The sequence below is a fragment of the Onychostoma macrolepis genome, chromosome 06 (genome assembly GCF_012432095.1).
Source record: "Onychostoma macrolepis isolate SWU-2019 chromosome 06, ASM1243209v1, whole genome shotgun sequence".
In the NCBI taxonomy this organism is placed as follows: Eukaryota; Metazoa; Chordata; class Actinopteri; order Cypriniformes; family Cyprinidae; genus Onychostoma; species Onychostoma macrolepis.
Genome location: NC_081160.1, coordinates 6,302,341 through 6,329,123, shown reverse-complemented (window position 1 = coordinate 6,329,123; position 26,783 = coordinate 6,302,341). Strand labels below are relative to the sequence as shown.

Sequence of the window (26,783 nt, the reverse complement as noted above, 5' to 3'; positions counted from 1 at the left end):
ATACTGTGAAAAATTATTTCAATTTAAAAGAACCATTTTCTATTTTCATATTTCTTTAATATGTCATTTATTCCTGTGCTACAAAGCTGAATTTTCAGCATCATTACTTCGGTGTCTTATGATCCTTCAGAAATCATTCTAATATGCTGATTTGCTGTTCAATTATTGTGCATTATTACTGGTGCTTAATTATTAATAATGGTTCTTAATATTACCAATGTTGAACACTGTTTTTTCTGCTTAATATTTTTTGTGGGAACCCATACATTTACCATGATATATAGAGGACTGAAGTAATGATGCTAAAAATTTAGCTTTGCATCACAGGAATAAATTTCATATTAAGACATACTAAAATTGAAAACAGCTATTTTAAATTGTAATAATATTTTTATTTTACTGTATTAATTGATTAAATAAATGCAACCTTGGTGAGCAAAGATGTCTTTGAAAAACATTTTTAAAAATTATAATTATGCCAAACTTTTGACCAGTAGTGTAAAACAACAGAAGTATGCACCTATTTAGATAACTGGGTAAACAAAGTATGCATGTTACCTTTCGGACAGAGACCCCCACATGGCTCACATCTTTTCACCCCTTTTTTATCCACCTCCATCTTGTCTGCTGGACAGCTGCTTACACACGAACTGCCGTCTACAACAAAGTTAGCTGAAGTACAAGAGAACAGAGCAAATAAGTATATACTGTATGAAATTTGTCAAACTATTACCATAAATCCTACAAAAATGTTATTTAGGTCCCATTAGGAGAGTGGGATATTCAGTTTTGGCATTATAACCTACAATGCTAAGTTACAGGTAAATGCACTCCATGTAACCCAAGGAATCACTTACTAGGACAATGTGATACACATATCGTGCCATACTGGTATTTTGCATTTGGATTTGGTTCCAATTTGAACGTCACTTTATTATAGATGAGAGCCTGTGGACACTGCGGCACACATGCCCCCGAGTTGTTAAAATTCCTGCAGGCCTGCGAACACACAGATACCCAAGTCAAAGCAAGGTTTGATTCATGAATCTGGTATATTAGTGCAACACGTTCAAGAACTGGTGTAAGTTTGTTGAACATACAAAGCAGTTGGTGTCGAGCGGCCCGGTGCAGCCCCCGGCACACTCTATGTGACAACACTCGCTCGGGCTGCGGCCGAAACAGCGGCCGTTGCACTGCGGTGCGCACACTGTCTTAGTCACTGAGAACGGGAGAGAAACATAGTGAGCAGTGTGTGTGTGTGTTTAACACACAGAAGATGAACAACATGTGTGTGTGTGTGTGTGTGAGTTTCCAAGGACTTACAGGTTTGACAAGAGTCATTTCCTGGACCCCAACACCGACCCCCACAAGACTCATGACAGGGAACTAAACAGAAAATGCACTTCAATTTATAAATTCCCATAAGATCATCAGCCAAAGTAAAGATCTATTTGGCAAAACATTTCAAATTAAAGGGGTCATATGATGCGATATCATGTTTTCCTTTGTCTTTGGAGTGTTACATGCTGTGTGTGCATATATAAGATCTGTAAAGTTGCAAAGATTAAAGTCATAAACCCAAAGAGATATTTTTTATAAAAGTTAAGACTCTGCCACGCCTTCCTAAAATGCCTCGTTTAAACACGCCCCCACATGTCTACGTCACGGTGTGGGAAGATTTGCATAACACTGCCCAAACGTATACGCAACGAAAGAAGGCGGGACTTTTATTCTCGCTGTAGTATTGTTTCTGCCGCCAGCACCATGTCCTGGAGACGCTGTGTGTTTCTTTGTGAAAGCGAAACTACTTTGTTTGGGCTTCCAAAAGAGGACACAACTAGAAATCAGTGGTTAAGTTATATTTACAACACTGTTCCAGGACAGTACAACGCAAATATTTGAATGTGTGCAGCGCATTTTACGGAGGACTGTTTCCTGAACCTGGGAGAGTAGCCTACAATGTGAACACTATGAATGGCTGTGAACACTATAAAGTGGGGCAATTCCAACATTGCAAGGACAGTCTGGTGCTTCTGACTCACAGCCTGTAAGTATGTTTCGATATTTAACGAATTTGCTATTGACTATTCAAACGCGAGTTTTGAGCTGTGTAGAGTAGTGCTTGTTTGTCATTTCTCCGATCATAAATGCAGACATGGTGTTATGTTTACGAAGTGCAATGCGTAAAAAGACCATATGAGTCATTATAATCAGTAATTATGCCGCCACTGAATGCAACAAATGCCTCGTTTATAATGGGTTTTATTGTTTTTGTGTCGTCGCGCAGGGACATGACATCACAACATGGTAAAGGGGCGTAACATTTCCGTCACACGCTTGAGGTATTCGGCCAATCACAACGCACTGTATGGCTGGCCAATTAGAGCACACATTGCTTCTCAGAATGATGAGCTTTGTAAAAATTGGCGCGTTTCAGAAAGGCGGGGCATAGAGGGCCAACAATACAGTACAGTATGTGGAAAATAATGTGTTTTTTGAACCTCGAACCATGTAAACACATAGCATTACACCAAATACACAAAATAATGTTCTTTTTAGCAACGTCATATGACCCCTTTAATATCATAAGTAAATCTTCAACTACATATATAAAACGGTGAACGGTAAAATGTATTATAAATATTTATAAAAAAATAGTTTATTCATTATACACTACCATTCCAAAGTTTGTGGTCAGTAAGATTTTCTTTTGTGTGAAGAAATTAATACTTTTCTTTTACTTTATTTCAATTGACTTTATTTTAATTCACTTTACTTTATTTGCTGCCAAAAGTGGCAGCAAAGAAATTTATAATGTTACAAAAAAATTCAAATGAATGCTGTCATTCTGAAAGTTCTATTCATCAAAGAATCTTGAAAAATAAATATATCAGGGTTTCCACAAAAATATTAAGCAGCAAAAACTACTTTTCAACACTGATATGCTTCTCGAGCAGCAAATCAGCATATTAGAATGATTTCTGAAGACTGGAGTAATGATGCTGAAAAAAATCAGCTTTATATCATCATATGAATAAATTAAATTTTGTAATATGTATATAAATAGAAAACATTTATTTTAAATTGTAATAATATTTTACAATATTATTGCTTTTACTGGTTTTTTTTACCAAATAAATGCAGTCTTGCTGAGCATAAGAAACTTCTTTCAAAAAACAGTAGAAATATCCAATCCCAAATTTTGGAACAGTATATTAACATATATTATTTTACATATTGTAATGTTTTATATCTCCTTACATTCTGGTCCATTGTCTTCGATGATGATTTCTGCCCCACTGTCTTTCACAATGTCTAGCCAGTTGATCTGCGGCGCATAGCTCAAGAATTTATTCTGGATGATCTGCACTCCACCCTCCAGGATCTCTGCAGATCATGAGAAATATGAGAAATATGGAAGTACTAATATAAGATCAAAGACATAATGGTAGAACTCGTCCTCTAAACTCTCAGAAAGAAGAAAATTATATAGGCTATATATATATATAAATACAAAGAGATTTTAAAAATATTTTTCCTGGAGAAAATTTTAAAGTTGATGCCCACAAAAAAAAAAAAGGGTGTTGTGAATCTTTGCTATGGTTTTGTTAGGTGATTGTTAGGTGATTGCTAAGAATAATCAAACATTACTACTAAAGATACAGTACATACTGTGTTCAGATTTTAAGACAAGTAACATTCATATTGATTCCACAAATTGAGTCACAATGATATTAGTAAGAGGTTAAAGGAAGGGCAATGGAAAAAATGACAAACATGTTCATTGATTCACACACTCAGAGCCACACAATGGAAAGACAACATGGATTGTATTTCACATTAGAAGTGTTGTGTTTGCTGAAGCAGGTTGGGACATGCTCGAGCCTAACTATAGCCATCTAATGTCAATCTCCTGTAATTTATCATGATGAACAATATGTTATAGGATTTTTCTACAATCTATAAGGCAGTTACAAGTATGTGTCGGTCCAAGTTGGGGTTTGTGATGAGATAATGCTCATTTGTGAGTGAATTTCTTGAATAAACCACACAAAATATTTTCTGTCCGTTGACTCACTCTTCCACACCACACCCTTCAGAGAGTCTTGTTGCCATGTGTTTCTGTGGGTGAAAATGTGTCACCTGTCACGTATGTGTGAGCGCACCTGTCAAGTGTGTGAGGCCCAGCTCCTTTAGTCCGTACACTCCGTCTTTCTGATAGTTCACGAGGATGGCGAGAGCGAAGCGATCTTCGTACAGAGACGTCCCTCGGATGACTCGCAGCTGTTCCAGCGGTAAACGTCTGAACTGGTTTATGGCGATGAGGATGTAGCCCGTTACCTCACGGATAGACTGAGAAGAGGAGTTGGGTTACACGTTCATCAAATGAAACATAATAGACATACAGACGCAGACATGAGCTCACACAAATGTGACCCTGGACCACAAAACCAGTCTTAAGTCGCTGGGGTATATTTGTAGCAATAAAAATACATTGTATGGGTCAAAATTATCGATTTTTCTTTTATGCCAAAAATCATTAGGATATTAAATAAAGATCATGTTCCATGAAGATATTTTGTCAATTTCTTACCGTAAATGTATCAAAACTTAATTTTTGATTAGTAATATGCATTGCTAAGAACTTCATTGGGACAACCTTAAAGGCGATTTTCTCAATATTTAGATTTTTTGCACTCTCAGATTCCAGATTTTCAAATAGTTGTATCTCAGCCAAATATTGTCCGATCCCGATAAGACTGGTTTTGTCGTCCAGGGTCACAAATTAATCTGGTGTGAGCTCATGCACACTTGCTTTATTCAGAAGTGGCCTGATCTCTTGTTACATCCTTTAGATCCTACAAACTATTTTCCTCACCTGTAAGAATGAGAAATCGCGGTTGTGCTCCATCTGTGTGATCTCCAGGTTTCCTATGACAATCTTACAGCCCGTGTACATCTCCTTCATAAGCTTGTACTGGACCTCAGAGCTTCCTGTCACACTCAGCGAGTTCTGCGTGCCTGTACACACTGTAAAGAGAGAGAGCGAAACAGAGAATTTACTGTAACAAAAAAACAAATGCGCGACCATTTAAAAGTGTGGAATTTTTTACGTTTTTGAAAGATGCTCTTATGTTCACCAAGCTGCATTTATTTGATCAAGAATATAGTAAAATTGTGAAATATTATTATAATTTTAAATAACTGTGTTCTATTTTAATATATTTTAAAATGTAATTTATTCCTGAAATGTCAAAGCTGAATTTTAATATATTTTAAAATGTAATCTATTCCTGAAATGTCAAAGCTGACATCATTACTCCGGTCTTTAATGTCACATGATCCTTCAGAAATCACTCTAATATGCTGATTTGCTCAAGAAATATTGTTTAATATTTTTATGGAAACCGTGATAGGCCTACATTATTTGAAATATATATTTTTTTAACAATATAAATGTTTTTACCATCACTTTTCATCAATTTAATGCAACCTTGCTGAATGAAACTATTAAATCCTTTCCAAAAAAAAAAGAAACTTCTGTAAAATTTTTGAACAATAGTGAATAATACATTTCTATTGAAAAGAAAATGTCTTCAAATATTTTTGTGTAATGACTGCTACAATATATAATATCTATTACTCAGTGTTCTCTCTTAATATCTAATATTTCATGCCTATTTATATATTTATGTGGTTAAAATGAGTGGGATAATGACCAGCAATTGTATATTAGCAAAAGAAAATTCAACAGGAGTCATTATTCACAGTAATGACAGACTGAATGCACATTATGCCATATTTAATGCAAAAAAATCTGAAAAGATGCATCATCTGATTATATCACAATCTCAGCGAATATTTAATATTTCATGCCCATTTATATATTAATGTGGTAAGAAGTCTTGTAATTAGTGGAATAATTGCATGATCTCAGCTAATATTTAATATTTCATGCCCATCTATATATTTATGTAGTAAGAAGCTTTGTAATTACTAGGATAATGACCAGCAATTGTGTATTATCACAAAAATAACTTGACAGGGATCATTATTTACATAAATGGCCCACTGACTGCACATCATGATCTATTTAATGCAAAAGAAATCTCAAACTGAGCATCAGCTGATGTTATCACAGATAGAGCTGTTGTTGTTTTTCTTGCATTGTTGTTTGTGTAGTGACATCAAGAAGGCAAAATAAAAGGTAATAGAGGACTAAGGTAGTTTGAGGTGAAGCTGTTTTGCATTTCAAATTTTGCCCATGGTTGAAATCTGCCACGCTCAAAACAAGCCATTACTGAGGGTGGGAGTCTAGGAAAAAATATTCCCATTAATACTTAGAGGTACTTAGAAATGCCCGCAGGAGCCTTTACAGATTAAAACTCAAAGAAACAGAGTTCTTCTGAGAATATGGTCCATTTATGACCCATTAGGATCAGAATGCAGGTTAAAAAGCATGAGATGAAAGAATCACACATGGCAGGTATAGAAGTGTTTCTGTTCTCATAAATAGAGCAAAGCTTCTCTTCATTTAATGCAAAAGAACTGAAAAACACAAACACTTACTGATAACACATACAGTATACATACTGTAAACTGTTAACAGTGTTACAGAGTCCAACAAATGGCCTAAATGTTTCTTGCGAAATACAAGCAGGTGTACGGTCCAGCCACACAGGTGTGATGTGTCGATCAGACATCGTGCTTTTCAGAAAGAATTCTTGTAGGTCCAGACTGTATTTAGAAAGTGTTTAGAAATCTTTTAGTTCTTATCAAACTTCTCCTTTGGTAAATGCAGGGAACCCTCAACACAGATCACAGCAGTCTTATTTTAGTATTTTTTATATACTATAGGTTTTGTTAGTATTTTGAATGAGATTTTATTTTATATTTTTACTTTAATTTTAGTTCATTTTTGTGTTTGTATTTTTATTTTATTTTTTTTGTGTAAAAATGCTTTAATACTGAGTTGAGCTAACTGAAAATGAGAAATTAAATAAAATGTAATTTAGTGTGTGTATATATATATATATATATATATATATATATATATTAGTGTTATTGTAGTTATTTATTTTTGTTTCAAGTAATGATTTTTTTTTAATGGCTTTAGTTTTAGTTTGTTTTCGTTAACGATAATAAACCTGAATCACAGAACAGTGACATACTGGAATTGGTATATTTTCTTAAATTCTCTTTCCACTTGGTAAAAAATACATGCTAAACAAATACAGTCTTGCTTTTAACACATACAATCTCAGAAATAAAGGTACAAAAGCTGTCAATGGGGCGGTACCTTTTCAAAAGGTGCTTGTTTGTACCTAAAGGGTCCATTTTGGTACCTTAAAGGTACATATTAGTACTTAAAGTGTACATATTTGAACCTAATAGGTACAAAAGTGTACCTTTTGAAAAGGTACCACCCCAGTGACAGCTTTTGTACCTTTATTTCTGAGAGTGTACACAGTTCCCATACTAGATACGTGTACTGAGAACTTGAACTGATAAGATCTGGAGTTGAACTTTAGGGTGTTATGGCCCACAATGGGACAGGTAAGGCCAGTAATGTCAAAAAAAAAAAAAAAAGGCTTCAAACCATCAGTTAAACCAGAAGTATTTAACTTTTGCCTGCTTAGATTATTCTCTTGAGGAAAAAGACCTCAGGATAATCACCAAACTCAACAAAGTATGCAATTAAAAGTCTAAGATTTCAATATGAAACATGACATCTGAGTTATGCTATCACATTCATTTTATTTCGTTTAACTCTATATACTGTATGCAGAGGCGAACCAACATGAAGTGGGGGCCCCAGGCAAAATTAATAGATGAGGCCCTTCTAAAAGATTATTTTGTTAATATATCTTTGTTACCTAGATATATATTTATACAACATACAAAAAGTAGTCAAAACACATAATATAACATAAATAGTTTATTTTTTAAAACAAAGTGCTTATTCTTTAACAAAATTTTATCAGGAACTTAAGGTGACAGGAACTTAAGTAATGCTCCTGCATGCAGAAGTATATGATTAGCATTTTAATTTAATCTTTTTAATTTAATTTAAAGTTTTAAAACTATTAGTTCATTGTTAGTTGACAACTAATTATGTAAACTCAACTAATTTACTGTAGAAGAGCTAAATAAATAATGTCAACTAATTAAATGTAATGATATTTATTTATATTGATTCAAGAGCTCCCCACTGGCAGCAAGACACAGTACCGAAACTTGCCAAGTGGTGATGTGCGCGTCTTTCCCGGTACCACCTATTCTGTTACAGCATATTAATACCTGCTAAATGCCATATAATACATGCTGCTGCTAAGTGCAACCCTAGCTAACCTGTTTCCCAGTAACCCTATTAGTAATTGGACTAGTAATTCATCTAGCAAATAATTAAACGAAAATAAGCTGAAATTAACAACAAAAACATGTGTTTGTCATATGATTATCATTAAGTCAATCTTATCTCCATCACTTAACTTACCGCTGTCATGTTTCCTCTTTTCCTCCTCTTCTTGCTTTTTTTCCGCTTTTGGCTGCCAGATGGATAAGTCCTTTTCATTTTTAAAATAGCCTAGTAAATGCATGAGTAAGTGCTGTGCCAGTTTGAAAACGGCGGCCGACGCATCACGAGGAAAAAGCAAGCACATCCAGCGTAAAGCGAGAGGGAGCCCCCTAGGGGGGATGCAGATATATTGCTCCATGTTACGTGTATATTATTAATAATGACATTTCCGATTGTTCAAATGGTCAGCTGTCGGGGGCCCCCTCAAAAAGCGGGGCCCCAGGCAATTGCCTGCCTTGCCTGCCCTATTGCTACGCCTCTGACTGTATGTCAGCACATGCCTCGTTTGTTAAATTTAGGCTACTTCAGACATTTGACCTGAGATACCTAAAAAGTTGCTACTTGAAACAGAACTGCAAGCTCGCGTTATAAAATAGCAACCTCTGAGCGTTGCAATTGTCCTGTATTGGTTTAAGTTCACAGAAGCGATTAAATGGAAGCAGCAACACTGCATTCCTCCTGTAATGTTCCTAAGAAGAGGAGCCCTAAAACAAACAACTACAAGTCTCATTTCATAACTCTCCTTGTGAAAAAGTGCAGCTTATTGTATTGAATGTGCACTTGTAGTGTACTTCAAATACATATTACAAGAATTTGTTTTTAAACAAACTTGCAGAAAATATAATAGAAGGCCACTTAAATGTAAAGTATATTTTTAAAAAAGTCCTGGCAGAATATTACCAGTACCTTTGCCTCTTCTCTTTTTAATTGTTTTTGTAAATATGCACTAGATGCATGTCTTTGACATTGCACCTCATGAATTCTGTGTTTTTAAGATGCCCCATTAAAAGGACAAAGTAAATTAAGAGGATAGTTCACCCAAAAATGAAACCAAGCAGTTTCTGGTCCCCATTGACTTACATAGTATTTTTCCATACTGTTTGGTTACCCACATTCTTCAAAATATCCTCTTTTATGCTCAACAGAAGAAAGTCAGTCACATATTTAGAACGACATGAGGGTGAGTGAATGATGACAGAATTTTCATTTTTTGGAGAGCTATCCTTTTAAAAGAAGTTTGAAAAAAACATTCATATTCTGCTGTTCTAAAAGCATGAATGTGTTAATGTGAACGGCCCTCAGTGTGTGCACTCAAGTGTACAGACAATGATACAATGCTCCCATTCAACTAGAGCGCGAAAACAAGTGTAGGAACCGCCAAAACTCAAACAAACGCTCAAAAAATACACACGCTAGGTTCAACTATCAGGTTCACATCACAGGTACGAGAAACAAAAGCCAGGGGAGGTCTAAAGCGGCACACAACAGACATGGTTTAGCTGCCTGGTAAACAGAAACTTGGCCACAGTCACAAAGAGATTATCCAAAACCTGACTGATTGGTTCTCACAGGCATAAATACACATAAATCTACACATTAATGTCTGAATCATTTATTGTCATTAAAGGGTCAGCTAACACACAACACACAGGCATGCACACACACGGAAACCATGCCTAGCTTAATGACTTTGTTTTGCACCTAAAAGCCATTAAAAGTTACAGGTTACTCCTGTTCCCCAGGCAAGAGAAGGAATTATTTTGATTTATCAGACACATGTTTGTGTATGTGTGCATGGAATATGAAAATAAAATAAAATAAAATAAATAATTCATACATTTATTTTATTTTATTTATTTAAAAAAATAAAAATAATTATCCCATCTTAATATGCTATAAGAAAGTCAGTCATAGGTTTATATCTATGAAAAGTGTGAACACTATGGTGCTATCAAAATATTGGGTAACACTTTCCAATAAGTTAATTAGTTAATGCATTGTTTAACATCAACTAACCGTAAGCAATATATATTTTTACATAATTTATTAACCTTTGTTAATGTTAGGCAATAAAAATACAGGTTTTCATAGTTTGTTCACAGTGTATTAACTAATGTTAAAAAATACAATGTATTAGTAAATGTAAAAATTAACATTAAGAAATATGCATCATTTAACTATTGCAGATAACTAATGCTAAACTAATAATTAATAAGTTAAAATGTGGTAGAGCGTTCGAAAACCTGTTTGAAAACAGTGATTTGATTTGTCGTCATTTGGTGGCACAGAACTGAAATTACACATTTCATCTTAAAAGTATTTTTTATATGCATTTTAAAGTAAATATTTTTACTAAAACACAGTGGCATCCATTTATTATCTTATAATGAAAGGTTCAGTAGGTTCCATATTAAGATTGAAGGTTTTTTTGTTGTTTTTTTTACATTTGGGCCTAAATGTTCACTGTTCACTCAAATTATCCTTTGACGTAAACCAAGAGTTTGGCAGTGCTCAATACTGAGTATTTCCATAAATGAATGTACAATGAATGTGGAGGCGACAGCAGAAACAGAGAGGCTATACACACTGTGCTTGTGAATCTATTCAGCTCTCCTGGAGGAGCGGCCTTTAGTTTGTGTGTGGGAGCCTTTAACACACACTGTACTACTCATACTGACGTCTTCAAACTCCACTCAGAACACTTCACGACAATGCCAAAAGGTCGACAACTGCGGGACATTTGACGTATATCTTTTTGTCAACTACTCTAAAAAGACGAGCATATTGCACTGTATGACATTGGCAAACATAAAAAAAAAAAATTATTCTTTAAATACATTAAAGGAATTATATTAAAGGAATAGTTCATCAAAAATAAAATTCTGTCATTATTTATGGCTTGAATATACTACATGACAACTGCACAGATTTTTGGACGACTTGTCACTGGTTGCACATACTCAGGGTTTTTTTTTAGAATCCCACTATCATTCCATTCATTTGTAGGATGTCAAATAAGTTTGATATTTTGAGATGATTTTAGAACACGTATTTGCTCTATCACGTGTCTCCCAGCAGTGAGGCACATGTTCATGTGTGAATTTGTTGTGATTGGAACAACCTGAAAGACTGGTAGTGTGTGATCCTCAGTTGTTTACTCCATGATGTCCAGTTATTCTCTGTAACAATTTACAAATCGCCATGATGATGTCTATTCTGATTTTAAAGATTGTATAGTGTATTTCAGCCCTCGTGTCATCCTAAATAACTCTTCCATGAAACACAAAAGGAGATTTTTTTATAGAAAAACCAAAGCTACAGTTGTTATTCACCGATAAACATCCCTTGAGCTGTTAAGCACCGAGACTAAAACACTGAGTCAAAATTAACAAGAATCATTTCAGTGTGATTCATAAAGTGCAATCTATGCGAACTATGAATTGAGTCTAACCAATTCATTGAAAAGATCTGATTCAGAAGAGTGATACATTCATGAATCGGACATTGTTTTTTCCTCAACTTTTTAAAGGGCGCACCAAGAAGAGCTGGGATGGACATACTCCATCAAGATTTCACTGAATAACAAATTAAATTTCAGACTTGGAATATAGTGCATGGGTTGTATGGACTACTTTTATGATACTTTTAAGGTGTTTTGCAACCTTTTTTAAGCTTGAAAACCAACAGTTATCATTTATTGTGATTACAATGAAAAGGAAGAAATCCTTACACTATTAAAAATTGTATTTTTGGGTAAACTATCCCTTTAATTGAAAAAAGAGTACGGATCAGAAAGGACTGCTTCAGGTTTTAAAACATTTGCCCCCAGTTTCACAGACAAGGCTTAAGCCTAGTCCTAGACTAAAATGTACACTGTAAAAAAAAATCCGTAAAATTTACAGTAAAAATCCGGCAGCTGTGGTTGCCGGAATTCTACCGTAAAATATACGGTAGCAATATTTTAAGTTTTACGGTTTTAACTTAAATTTACAGTTAAATACCGTAATTTCATTAACTGATATAATGTTAATATACCAACCGATTGAAGTACTGAAATCTGTTTTGTACCTTTGAAATACACTGATAACCACCAAATACAGAAGGTGATGAGAAAGTCACATGATGAACCAAAGCCCATCACAAGCAGCTTTTAAATAATAATATATATAGAAGGTGCACGGTGTCATTCACACAAGCACTAAACACCATCATGGTGAGACTCATTAAACTGAAATATGCAATAAACATTAATTTAACAACATTAGATGTAACATACAACCCTAATAAACATAACTGATAAGAAAAAACTAAGAAGAAACCTAGTTATTTCAAATAAAAAACATCAAATTCAAACAAAATTTGAAATGCAACGCAGGGAATTCTGGGAACATCAATTTACGGTTTTTCCCTGTACATTTTGCATTCTTTTTCACTTCCAAAAGCGGTATTTCACCGTAAAATTGTCTGAAATGTCTATTACAGTTTTTCACCGTATATATTAGGGGAACTTGCCGTTAACCATTTAGCAGGTTTTTACCGTAGCTTTTTCACAGTTTTTTACCGTTAAAATCATGGTAATTTTCTACAGTGTAAGTCTGAGCTGATCTTAAAATATATCAGTGTCTCAAGATGCACACCAGTAATGCTTTTTTCTAAGCATGTTTATAAAAATTACTTAAATGTCCTAATTGAACAATGGTCTAAGCCTTGTCTGTGAAACTGGTCCTTGTTTTCAATGATACAAGCCATAAATATACACAAAATGAGAAATATGATCAATTATGAACTTTTGGATATTTACTGTATATTTAATGTTCATTTAGATGCAATCCCTCACACCATTTTATTGATTTACAACATAAATACGAAGTTCTACCATGAAACTCTAGGCCGATAGGTTCTAACTCATCTGATAGAATCACATCATTACCACAGCCTTTTTAATTGCATGTGCAGCCAATGAGCTTGCTGTTCAACATTCAAATATTTGGTCAGTGCTTGCTGTAGCAGTTGCAGCGCACATCAGAAACCATCCACCTCCCCCAGCTCCACCTGTATCTGCAATGGGGTACTTTTATGTATGCTTTATATGGGGGTTATTATGTGTTATATGTGCAGCAGCAGTATTTCTTACATGCTCACAGCAGTATGTCTCTGGATGGACTGGCAGTAGCAAATCTTGGTACTTTTTCTGCCGCAGCAGTATAGCAGATCTATTCCACCAAGACCAAACACATTAACATTGTCATGCACATTACCATGCTTGATTTGTAAGGGATTCTATTCAGGGGGTCGCAGTCAAATCAGATTGGTCTGAGAGATGACGTGGGATTATGTGACTCTGTCCAGTAGTTTTACCTGTTGCCAGATCACCTGGACTACACACCTGTTGTTGTTCATGCCATTGTGCTCCACCCTTCTTAGTCAACACTACTGCAGAGGCCAAAGATCAACCAACGCATCAAATCACATCTCACTCTGTCTCTGTATATGAGCCAAAACAGATTGTTTTCCTCGTGTTGTCTAGTATTTTCTTCACGGATACTTCCTGCATCTGATAATTCCTCACTAGCAAGTACAAATTATGTGACGTACACAATTTACAAAATCCTGTATAACCACTGATGCAAACCAATATTCAAGATTTGGGTGGAATTAACAATAAAAACATACATTACACTCATCGACTGAACACTATTTTGAAAACTGGGATGCTCTTTGAATAAGGCCACAGTTGATCTTCTGTGTAGACAAAACCAAAAAAATAGACAACTAAACAACTAGACAATATTCTAGCGAACATTAATGAGATTCAGTACAAGAAGTAGGAAAATGCAGTTGGCATCACAAGTTCAAACTCCTCTGTGATTCTTTCTTTTCAGAAGACAGCCGTTGAGTCAGGGAACAGGTTTAACAAAATCTACTGGTTGAGTCACTTGTTATTTGAACTGAGCACTGATTTAGTACAGGAACAAATCTCTCCTTTTATACACTCACAGTTAGATAAACAAACATATCGCGCTTATACACAATGGTGCAGAAACAGGTTTTCTGAATACTGACAGCAACATCACTATTTTGGGATGTATATTGTGTAAGGACATATGAGTCTTAAAAAACACATTTTGTCACAAATTTGTGGAGCTGCTACTACTTTTAAGTTATATTACATTATAGCCTATATACGAACAAGATTTATATGCAAATTACACTTTATTATTACTATTATACACTTGCATGAAATTTATGCAAAGTGTCACTTTAATAAAAGGAGCAAATGCATAATGCATTAGCATCTTAAATATTAAAATGCAAATGTTTATGCTATTCTCTTATGTCTTTCCAGTCGCATTGTCCAGGTGCATTGTGCATACAGTAAAAACAGATTTACCTTCATGTTTACCTTCCTCCGTCTGAGCGCGCGCAGGTGAACGGAGCGCGAGACACAGCGCGAGCGTCTGCAGAAGAGCAGCTTTCATCTTCATCATCCTCATCCTCAGAATATTCCCAGTGTGAAGTCAGTCCGTCAGTCTGAGCAGACAGTTAAATATTCATGGCCAAAGAAGCGCGGAAGAGATGATGCTCCCTTCACTTCGGCTTGTCCACGTTTGACAGAAATTCTTAGGTTTTTCTTTTTCTTTCTCTCTCTCCCTTCTTCTCTTTTTAATCCAAAATGTTACCAATATTGCATTCAGTGTAGAACAAACGAAAAAAATATAAAGTAATCCATTTCCGTCTGTTGCGGGAAAAGTTTATAGACTATAAAATCCTTCAGTAAACGTCAGTTTAACGCAAACACTTTAAAAATTGTAATACAATCAATAGTTTGAGAAGAAAAGCGGCCAGAATACAGACGAGGTTAAAAGGTTTGTAAATATGAAAAGGCTCGAGCACGCAGGAATGCCGTCTCGAGGTTGTTACCTGTTTACGCGTACAGGTGAACGATGCTGAACGCTGATTGGGTCTGATCAAGGTGACGTCGACCTTGTAATTACAAAGCCCGTGCACTGATTTATTTCGAACATGTAAACAAGTTATAAAGCCTTGATTGTGAACTCTTGACCATTATAAACAGTGCTCTGAATTTCCCTCAGTCCTCAGCCTACACTGAAAACACCGACGAGATTGTGATAGATTTATGTGCCAAGACTGCGCTCTCTCTCTCTCTCTTTCTCTCTCTCTCCCTGAACAAACACACATATACACACATCCGGACTTTGCTGTATCGATAATAATGTCATCTTGGAGTGAGGGTCTCATTGTGTGTAGGCTAAGTCAAGGCTGGCATTGTGTCCCAGTATCGTCCACTAGTTTATCAGTGTTTCTTTGATGGCTCTGGACTCACAGTCTCACAAAGAGCACTTTGTGCCTCAGTTCAGATGGCTTCAGACCTCTGAGACAAGAAGCGTTTAGAGCACACATCGCTCTCAGACATAATAAATAACTGCCAAAATAATACATTTTAAATCATATTTTATTATTACTTGTATATTTATGTATGTATTTATATTTTCCCATTTTGATTTCATTCTTGTAATGTACCCTGTTCATTGTAATTCCTTAAATTCTAAATGCCTAAACTTTTCACACATCAGTCTGAAACAAAATCCACATCAATTCAATAACTGCCAAATAATACATTTAAAATCATATTTTAATCATTTTTATTTAAATTTAAATGTTTATATATTTATGTTTTTTTTTTTTTTTAACTTTCATTTTTGGATTGTATTTCATTGTAATTCTTCAGCAGTAATCACTAAACGTTTGCTTGAAACTTCACTCTCAAAATCACATCAACTGAATAACTGCCAAAATGGTAATGTATATTTTTTAATTGCTATACACATTTTTATATTAGTATATATATATTTTTCCCATTCTGATGTCCTTTTTGTAATTTATTCATGGTAATAAAGTCTAAATGTCTCAACAGTAAACACTAAACTTTGAGAGCACACTGTGCCTCACAATAATGCATTTAATTGTAATTAGAATAATTATTAAGAATCTTTTTTTTTTTTTTTTTGGGAAAATCTTTTACACTTATTTATTTTTTTCTTTATTACTAAGCATATTCTTTATAGTTCCTCAGATTTTACATGGCCCAACAATAATCAAATTATGATTTTAAAGTGTGTTTTTCTGTTCACAGCATACAAAGTTTTCATTTTGGTACTTATTGAACAATGAACTTCCCCCTTGTTCTCCATTCAGACAACATGAGAGTGTAGTTGGAAAACAGGTTTTAAAGACCAGCTCTTCCTGTACTACCGGTCTGTACGAGGCACTGATTGAACAAACAAGTTCACAGACAGACAGACAGACAGACATACTTACAACAACCCTTAATTAATTCTTTACTGTCCTCTGTGCTCTGATACATCATAAGATATATATATATATATATATATATATATATATATATATATATAATTTTTTACAGGAAGCGCAGCACATAAACAATGTCTTTTATGATTTTGGAACACATTCCTTGTTCGTTAATATGTCACCAGTCAACAGCATTATGGGCCAGAACACACCCTGATTGAGCTCTCGAACACACTCTCTGCTTTGCTTGAGGGTTTTTATACAAATATTTTGCACTGTATATATTATACATTGTCATGCACATATGCCGTAATGAGAATATGCTTTTTTGTTCTTTACTTCCTTTCATAAACCGAGTAGTGTCTGAAACTGTGTTGGTTTTCACAATAGTTCTGCCCTCTTCTGGTTTACATAAGGTACTGCAGTTCAGAAAGAGACTCGATACTCCACGAAGTTTCAAAGCACAATTTATCTTTGTGAGAAATTTACGATAAATAATGCAATACATTAAAACTGTAATTAAATCTAGGATTATGCATGATCCATTTCTGGCGCCTACCAGAGATCCATAGCCATTAGGTGGCTTTACTAAAGCATATTCCAGACCAGGAGGGATAGGTTTATTCAACAACAGTATCCACTATAATCTGCCAGCAGGTGTGGTCATTACACAATGTTCTTTTGTCCACTTTGAAAGTGGCATTAAAAATGTAAAATGGAACAAACACAAAAGAGAGAAGACACAGCAAATCATTTTCATGTTTTTATTTGAGTGTAGTGTTACAGTCAGGGATCAGAGGGAGAGAAAGATTTTGGTGTCTGTCTACATCATAATAATCAACAATAATCTTTCTTAATCTACTGTAACAGATAATTACACATTTCATCCATGATTTCTAAGTTCTATTTATTTATTTATTTATTTTTCAGTGAGAAATTGTTTTCCCCTTCATTGATTATGTTCACTGATTTACCCAACACAGTAAAAAATCAACAAAGAAAATGCATAAGCACACAGAGGTAAAAACACATTCACCAAAACACTCACCAAAATAAATACATAAATAAAAATATAATATCGAAGAAGATAAACTCAAACTTTAAACCACCCTAAAAAGTCAACCCTAGCTACTCGATAAGCACACAAACTATTTAATGCAAAGAATAAATGCTTTTAAATCAAGCAAACTATGTATTTGAGATTTTTTTTTTTAACCCCTTTTGTTCCCAGATCAACTAAAACAAAACAAGCAACTCAGTGACCCAATAACTTAGTTAATAAATAACCTTGTGAAAACACACTTTTGTAAGAAGATAAGGCCACAAAACTTAACAGACTGGACGATTCACACTGCAGACTTGTGTAGAAATGGCCTTGCGGACATATCATTGTTTGCATTATATGCTGAAATACTACTGTAGAGTGTGTTAAGCCAACTAAGCATATGTTCCATAGCCAAACTGGATCATTTGAGGTTAAGTGTCTTGCTAAATAGCACAGTTGTTTTGGTAACTCTCCCGTTCCTGCATCACCCACACGCTACAGCGCTCAAAATAATACAAGACTCCATTCGAATCATGTCCTGGGTTGAAAAGACTTGCCTTTTATAATGTTCATACAGTCGTAAGAGTCATAACAATGGGTTTTAGTGTAAAGGTGCTGAGTATTAAGTGGGAAGATGCCAAAAATGCAAACTAGAAAACAGTGTTAGAAACACATACAATTACAAACAGACTGTGTTAGTGTTAGATTTTTTGTGTGATGGATGGATTATCAACACATACACAATGCAGGATAAGCAGTTCTGTTGTATTTACACTAGCTAGTATGGTAAAACAGGTTAGCATTTGAATTTTCATTTGTCCTTGTGGTCTGTAACAGATATAGATTACATTGTAGATTATGAAGTGTTAAACACAAAAGACAACCTACTTTAAATATATATATATCTATATCTATATATTTTTATTGATTCTGAACTATAATAATCAAAAACACCATGAATAAAGCCCAAATGTGTGCACTGATTCAGCAAAATTCACATTCGTTGGGGGCGATATGTAAAACGCATTATGAGCATGAAACATGCAAACAAACACAGAAGCAGATGCTTTATTATGCAGTTTGCCGCAGACCACTGACATACCGAGGTTTAATGTATGTGTGTGTGCTGTTTTAATGCTATTCACTAATATAAAACCAAAGCAAAAATAGTCAACAGTTTAGTGTCATAAAAATGTACAAATCATGTCAGTGGCAAATTAGTATAGCAACTAATAAAGGACTGTGTTAAACAGCATTTCACTATCTATCTATCTATCTATCTATCTATCTATCTATCTATCTATCTATCTATCTATCTATCTATCTATCTATCTATCTATCTATCTATCTATCTATTGGACTAACAGCACAGCATGCATGCCATGCAGACAATGCAAGTGATTCTTACAAAACAATACAGTTTTACCCATGCAACATTTAGCCAAGTCAATTCTAAAACAAAGGGCCATTTGATTGGAAAAAGCTTTATTTACAGCTTCACTCGAATACGAATTATGGTGGACTATCCAACAGCACCACGTTTGACTCACAATTTAGGCGAGGGATGTGTGATATGCGACATTCATTGTACAGCGTCCATTCTAGTACAGCACAGCCACAAAGCAGCATGCAACACCAACCAGCTCCATGTGACTAAACACACATGCAGATCTAACTTCTACCACACCACAACGCCTAACACGACACCGAGAGAAAGAGCCATGCAAAACACAGCAGGGTATCTAAGGCAATCACGAACCGCCGGGATCGCAGACTGTGGATATTGTGTGCGTGAGGAGGCAAACTGCATCATAATCGCATCTACGGAGCATTTCGACAATACTAAGAAATACATAAGCATATTACATAATACATGAGCACGCTCAGACCCAACAATCTTTTTCATGGCAGTCAAGGACAACACTGATCACTGATTGTAAACACGTGAACGAGTGAACGAGGGAGAGATGATAAAATCGAATAAATGTTGATGCTATAAACTGACACTTTTCGTACAGTGAAATGGAAAAGTCAACAGAGGAAATATTGATCTGCGTGTGAATGCATGTGTGCGTACAAACATACAGATGATTTACACAGAGCGTAGAAGGCTCCATAAACCACATACTGTGTTTTTCCAGAATACAACCAAAAAACAAAGAAAATTAAACAAAGAGAAACCAAACACAATGATTCCGAAGGCCAGATTAGTCCCACCCCTTTCCCAAAGCGAGAGACGGCCACGTAATGAAAATCCCGCCCCTCACTTCTTATTCTTGAGCTGATTGGCGAGCCAGTCGAGCCCTTCGTACAGACCGTCGCCGCTGGTCGCGCAGGTCGCTTGTATATACCAGTTGCGATGGCGGAGCGAATGGAGGCCGAGTTTGTCTGTGATCTCAGCTGCATTCATAGCGTTTGGCAGATCCTGGAGTGAAGGAGGAATAAAACAAGAGAGTAGATTGTGAAATTGAATATTTGCTTAGATAGGACCAGATATTTTGAATCTAAAATAAACATACAATTTAGCAGCAGAAATACAGACAATAGATTATGGACTGCCCATTTTCTGCTTATATAAAATGTTATGCTAGTAACCTATATACTAACATTGAAAAGTTTGAAGAAGACTTATTAATGTTTTTGAAAGAAGTATATTATGCTCACTAGGACTGCATTTATTTGATTAAAAAAAACACTAACAACAGTAATATTGTGAAATAGCATTACAATTTTAAAATTCTATTTTTTATTTTTTATATTTGAATACATCTTAAAATGTCATTTTTTCTTGTGTTGGCAAAGCTGGATTTTCAGCATCATTACTCCAGTCTTCAGTGTCACATGATCCTTCAGAAATCAATCTAATATGCTGATTTGCTGCTCAATAAACATGTCTTATTATTATGTTGAAAACAGTAGTTTTGCTTTTTTTTCAAAAAAAGAAAGAAAAGAAAGTTCAAAAGAACAGCATTTATTTGAAATAGATTTTTTTGTGACAATGTGGAAGTATTTACTGTCACTTCTCATTATTTAATTCTTGCTGAATAAATATGACCCCAATCTTTTAAATGGTATTATAAATAACAAAATATAAAATTATTTTTAGGACATATATTTTGTGATCTGTCAGGTAGTAGGGATGCTTTAATAAAAATTTAAAAAAATCACAGTACCTGTTTGTTTGCAAAGACAAGAAGGACAGCATCACGCAGTTCGTCTTCTGCAAGCATCCTCATTAACTCCTCCCGCGCCTCGTTAACTCTCTCCCGATCGTTGCTGTCGACCACGAAGATAAGACCTAAGGAAAGAAAAATGAGCAGAGATAAAGAATAGAGACTTAATTTAATTCAACAAGCAACAAACATTAACACAACACAAAATATACTGACTGGATTTAGCTATGCAATGTTTTGTTTAAAAAGAACATTGTTTTTTTTAGCTATTTTACACTAAGATGTGGACATGCTAACCAGTGTTATTTTATTATCAATGAGGTACTATTATAGCTTTTATCAATATTTTCCATTATTAATTTAATTTTAGCTAATGTTTTAGGAATTCTGTTTTTGTCATCTTTATTAGTTTTTTATATATATACTTTATATATTTTATATAAAGTATATATATATATATATATATATATATAAAGAATATTTGGTTTTTGATGGTTTTTTTATTTCAGTTTTAGTTAAACTAAATGAAAATGAATAATGTTGCCTAGGGAACTAGTTCAATAAAATAAATGTTATAAAAAAAAAAAAATAATAATAATTGTTTTTATACATATTTTCTTTTCTTTCCGTTTTTGTTTATTATAATTCAAGTAACAAAAATATTTTTATGCTTTTAATTTTAGTTAGCTATAATAACCCTGCTTGATGTTTACAATGTGGCTCTGCAGGCACAGCCGTGTAAATGCAGTGTGTGCTCACTGAACACAACACAAACTACACAGAAGCACCAAATTACAATCATTTACACAGTCAACTCAATACAGCTTGTGTTTTAGTGGGAGAAGTGGAGTGTATGTGTAACTCACCCTGTGTATTTTGAAAGTAGTGTCTCCAGAGTGGTCTGATTTTATCCTGACCACCCACATCCCACACAGTGAAGCTGATGTTCTTGTACTCCACTGTCTCCACGTTAAAGCCTTAAAACACAAACATCACAAACTTACACTGTGTGACCCAGAATCACGGTACAATTCAGTTACTGTACATTCACCTCACAGCAACTGTAAAAATATAATGGCTCTAGATCGTGTATATGTAAGGACACAAGTGAAACTGGAACATTTTAATTTCTTAAGAATAATTGACATAATTCCTAATTTACAGACTTCTACAAATCCTGCATACCTGGCAGTTTCTGCTATAAAAATCATTTATATTTGCCAACAGTAATAGCAGCATTAAAATATTTAGCTAAATAGAAACTAAAAGTCAAAACTGAATAATCTTCTCTATTTAATTTAAATTTAAATGGCCTCATCCCACAAGAAAAACGAATTTACTAAACAGTAATTAAAAAACTGAAATGGAAATGTTCTTCAACCAGCTGTTTCACAAAAGTTAATTATATGAAATTTGACAAAATGAAATGTGTATGAAATACACAAACTAAATACAAATTTATACACTGTGTGTTTGAAATGTCGTTGTGTCTCAGACCTTGAATTCTGCCTAAGGATGTACAGATACCTGTATAATAGTATTGTAGGTCAACATAACTATAGAATAAAGAAAGAGAAGGATTTTACCAATGGTTGGGATGGTGGTCACGATCTCTCCCAGCTTCAGTTTGTAAAGGATGGTGGTTTTACCAGCAGCATCTAATCCAACCATCAGAATTCTCATCTCTTTCTTCCCTATCAGACTCTTCAGCAGATTGCCAAAAATATTCCCCATGATTCAATGTTTTGCTTCGCTTAGCCAATCACAATCCAGAAAGCTGTGAGTCCTTGGTGTGGAACAATCCACTGAGGTAAAAGACTGAAAGCCTTGAGAAACAAGGTTATTTAGCTGAGAAAAAGAATCTAGAGTCCTGAAAAGGGAAAAAGGAAAGGAAATGTTATGCTCACTCTCATAAAACATGCACTTTTATTCAGCAAGGACACATTAAATTAATCAAAAGTAAGAGTAAAAGACATTTATAATGTAACAAAAAATGATATTTCAAAGTAATGCTGTTCTTTTGATCTTTCTAGTCATCAAAGAATCCTGAAAAAATGCATCACGGATTCCACCAAAATATTAAGAAGAAGAAGAACCATTCTCAACATTGATAATAATAAAAAATGTTTCATGAAATCAGCATATGAAAATGATTTCATGTGACACTGAAGACTGAAGCAATTGCTGCTGAAAATTCAGCTTTGTCATCACTAAAATAAATTACATTTAAAAAATATTTTAATAGAAAACAATTATTTCAAATTGAAATATTACTGTGTTTTATTTACAGTATATTCAATCAAAAATGCAGCCTTAATAAGCATGAGAGACTTTATTCCAAGACAGTAAACAGTCGTCTAGGTATGCATGTATGTACATACACTCCCTGAAAAAAGGTCCAAAAGCTGTCACTTTTCAAAAGATACTTTTTCTTCCTTTTAGGTGCCAATATATTTACTTTTTATAGATACTAATATGTACCTTTATGGTACAAATATGCACCCTTTAGACTAGTGCTGTCAAACGATTAATCGCATCCAAAATAAAAGTTTTTGTTTGCATAATATATGTGTGTGTTCTGTGTATATTTATTATGTATATGTAAATACACACACATACAGTATATATTTTGAAACTATTTACATGCATTTACATGTCTATATTTATATTAATATAATTTATATTATAAATAAATATATTTAATATAGAAAAATAACATCTTTTTCTGAAATACATACATGCATGTGCGTGTATTTATATATACATACATAATAAATATATACAGTACACATACATATATTATGTAAACAATTTTTTTATTATTTTGGATGCGATTAATCGTGATTAATCGTTTGACAGCACTACTTTAGACACAGATATGCATCCTCATTTTGCAGCAAATGATCTACATAAAGTGTGATTCAACTGGACTGACCGAATGATGATCTGTGCAATCTGAAAATTTCAGTTAAACATTTGTTCACCCGCTGTAATCAAGCAACTGATTATCAAAGACGCATTTGGAAGTTGCAAGCCTCAGATTTCTGAGGGGGCGGACTGAATGAACATGATGCTTTTGGATGTCTGTATACATATCTAATCTTCACTAGTATGCTTTATGTGTACAAGCTACATACTGAACTGAAGAAACTATGATCCTGCCATGTCTTCAGGCCATACAGCAATCTGTTCATCCCTCTCATATACCGAACCCCCACTAGTCATCCCTGAACATTCCCAGATGGAGTTATGTGAGATGTAGAACACATTCCCTGATAACCCTGTTGTCCTAATTCATGAATGTCGATGTATAACGCTTAAATTTGAAATGAAACTTCTTTAAGGGAGACTGAGGTTAGTCACACAGTAGCTTTATCAAAGGAACTGTAAGGATTTAAGTCAAATGTCCAAATACACAAATCTATATTTTCTCTAGCAGTGTGTTGTGTGTCATTGTGTGTTTGTTTCAAACACCTTATTTTACACATTTTTAAAGGAATAGGTGACCCAATAATGAAAATTTGCTGAATATTTACTTCAGGTCATCCAAGATGTAGATGAGTTTGTTTCTTTATCGAAACAGATTTGGAGAAATTTAGCATTACACCAATGGATCCTCTGCAGTGAATGGGTGCCGTGAGAATGAGAGTCCAAACAGCTGATAAAAACATCACAACACTCCACAAGTAATCCACGCCACTCCAGTCCATCAATAAACATCTTGTGATGTGAAAATCTGTACGTTTGTGAGAAACAAATCTTTTAAGATGTCCACAAGTCCATCAAACTGTTACTTTCAGTACTCAATCCTTAATGCTGTTTTCTCCAGTTAAAAAGTTGTCTAAATCTGAAGAGAAATGTGCACAGCGAAAACAGTCTGAAACAGTTCTAAACAAATATTTCAGTGGACAGCTTGGACTTTTTCCCTGGAGAAAGTATTATTATGAATTATGGACTTGTATTTTAGCCAGAAGCAATGATTTTAAGTTAAAAACACCTAATGATGGATTTGTGTTTTACAAATGTAATAAACTGATGAAGTGGAGTCATGTGGATTATTGTGATGTTTTTATCAGCTGTTTGGACTCTCATTCTCACGGCACCCATTCACTGCAGAGGATCCATTGGTGAGCAAGTGATGTAATGTTACATTTCTCCAAATTTTTTGCTGATGTAGTAACAAACTCATCTACTTCTTGGAAGATGGCCTGAGGGTGAGTAAATGTTCAGCAAATTTAATTAGTTAATTCTGTCCATCAAACTGAAATACCAATTATCAAATTCTTGCTATAACTGTTAAACAAATCCAGGCTAAAACAAAAAGCACATAATCGACACATGTTCAAGATTTTAAATGAAAATGTTAAACTGCGAGCTCAGGACTTGTAAAAACATTTAGGTCAGCATAGTTTCTCAAATGTTTTAAATGTTGTAATAAAAAAAGAAAGAAAATATTTTACACTTTACATGTTTGCCATTACATTGTTTTGTGTTTCAAAAATTCAATTTTGCTGAAAACATTTTTTTTTTATTGCATGTCCATATTTAACATGACTTGTTTTGTGTTCGAGAAATTTAATTTTGCTGAGAAAAAAAAAAAAAATAGCATGTCCACAGTTTATAATCCCACAATGCCCTGCTACTGGGTTATGTTGTCACCAAATGTCAAAGTGTTGTAAACTGTATTTTTCTTTTTTTCCTAGCCACAGTGGAAATGTTCAATATTTTGTTTTGTAAAACATGCCTAGAAAGAAACTGACTTTAAAACAGTTTTGAGAAATGACAGAAGTGTGACAACTAGCCTTGACCTCCCCTTTAAAATCAAGACAAAATGTAACAATATTAAAGGTGCATAACCAGCATAAAACTATACTTAATGCACACTTAATGCGTCCATTAAGACAGTAATACGAGAAGGTGTATGTGATGAATAGTAATCTGATAAAGATGCTGCGGGGGTCTGACTCCGGCTGAGCTGTCCATGGTGCTGACGCCGCGACCCACCTCCAGCAAACCCCTTCCACACAAAACACTTCACGAATATCATTTCCAACTATTTTTGTTACGGACTTCGTCGTTTTTTAAAAGGTTTCCTTGTTTCTGAACGATTCTTCTCAAACCCGTGCAAGAGACCCCAACAATGTAGTCACGAGACATCGAAATACAACTGCGCTAGACAGAGGTCCACGTGATATCTAATACGACGGTCTTTAAAAACATGAATATGGCTCTAAATTAATAATTTGGATTACTGACGGTCTGTTGGAGCTCATAAAGGCCTACGACCCTTTGACAATGTCGGCGTAGGATACAAAGATCGGGGCTTCTCCGTGAAGAGAGGCGTTTGGCACGAAGCAGATGGATGAAATTGTTCTTATGCAAGATCACTACAATTCATGCAAAAGCAAACCGGAATCAATTAAAACCCGAGCGCAATACGAGCCGTCATAATGTCTGAAGAGGCGTAAGACAGCAAGCACATCATCTGTGATACAGATCTTCATTCATTTGGAGAGATAGAGAGACGGTGCGTGCCTCGCGGAAGGCCTGTCGCCTTTCTGTTTCCAGCCGAAAATATAAGACGCGCTGTCATATTTCATCAAACGTACAGACAACCTTTCAACCCGTCAGAACCACTTCCAAACGCTTCATTTTAAAGCAAGCACAACAATTGAACGTATCTGCATTACCTTGCGAGCTGACACCAGCCGATTTTGGACACGGAGAGACAGAGAGAAAATCTCACGAGAGTTTTCGCCGACAGCACAGGCTTGGATGGGGACTTCTCGCGATGTTTGGTTTTCGCATCTTGAGACTGCCTCCAGTCAGTTCAGGTAGCATATAGCCAAACAAATGACATGTCAAGGAAATGCTT

The 26,783-nt window shown here is 34.8% G+C and overlaps 2 protein-coding genes across 4 annotated transcripts in view; both read right to left on the bottom strand.

Moving 5' to 3' along the window:
• erbb3a (erb-b2 receptor tyrosine kinase 3a) overlaps positions 1 to 15,449 on the bottom strand; it is a 29,938-nt gene extending 14,489 nt beyond the window's left edge. For 2 of the 3 annotated variants that reach the window (XM_058779658.1, XM_058779659.1), the window contains exons 1-8: positions 8,498 to 9,008; positions 4,880 to 5,031; positions 4,167 to 4,353; positions 3,262 to 3,387; positions 1,324 to 1,386; positions 1,101 to 1,219; positions 858 to 999; positions 559 to 672 (exon numbers count right to left, since the gene is read on the bottom strand). In XM_058779658.1, coding sequence (XP_058635641.1) covers positions 559 to 672; positions 858 to 999; positions 1,101 to 1,219; positions 1,324 to 1,386; positions 3,262 to 3,387; positions 4,167 to 4,353; positions 4,880 to 5,031; positions 8,498 to 8,717 — 1,123 coding nt within the window. In that variant the 5' untranslated portion in view covers positions 8,718 to 9,008. Of the gene's footprint in view, positions 1 to 558; positions 673 to 857; positions 1,000 to 1,100; positions 1,220 to 1,323; positions 1,387 to 3,261; positions 3,388 to 4,166; positions 4,354 to 4,879; positions 5,032 to 8,497; positions 9,009 to 14,750 lie in introns of those variants that run through there. The other variant, XM_058779660.1, reaches the window with a different exon arrangement.
• A 1,991-nt stretch (positions 15,450 to 17,440) lies between these two features.
• arf3b (ADP-ribosylation factor 3b) lies at positions 17,441 to 26,707 on the bottom strand. Its single transcript, XM_058778731.1, has 5 exons — positions 26,599 to 26,707; positions 22,495 to 22,778; positions 21,775 to 21,885; positions 20,909 to 21,033; positions 17,441 to 20,160 (listed from the first exon to the last, which is right to left on the bottom strand). Exons 2-5 carry the CDS (start codon positions 22,640 to 22,642, stop codon positions 19,999 to 20,001), a joined length of 546 nt encoding a protein of 181 aa, XP_058634714.1. The 5' UTR covers positions 22,643 to 22,778; positions 26,599 to 26,707; the 3' UTR covers positions 17,441 to 19,998.
• Between the last annotated feature and the right edge of the window lie 76 nt (positions 26,708 to 26,783).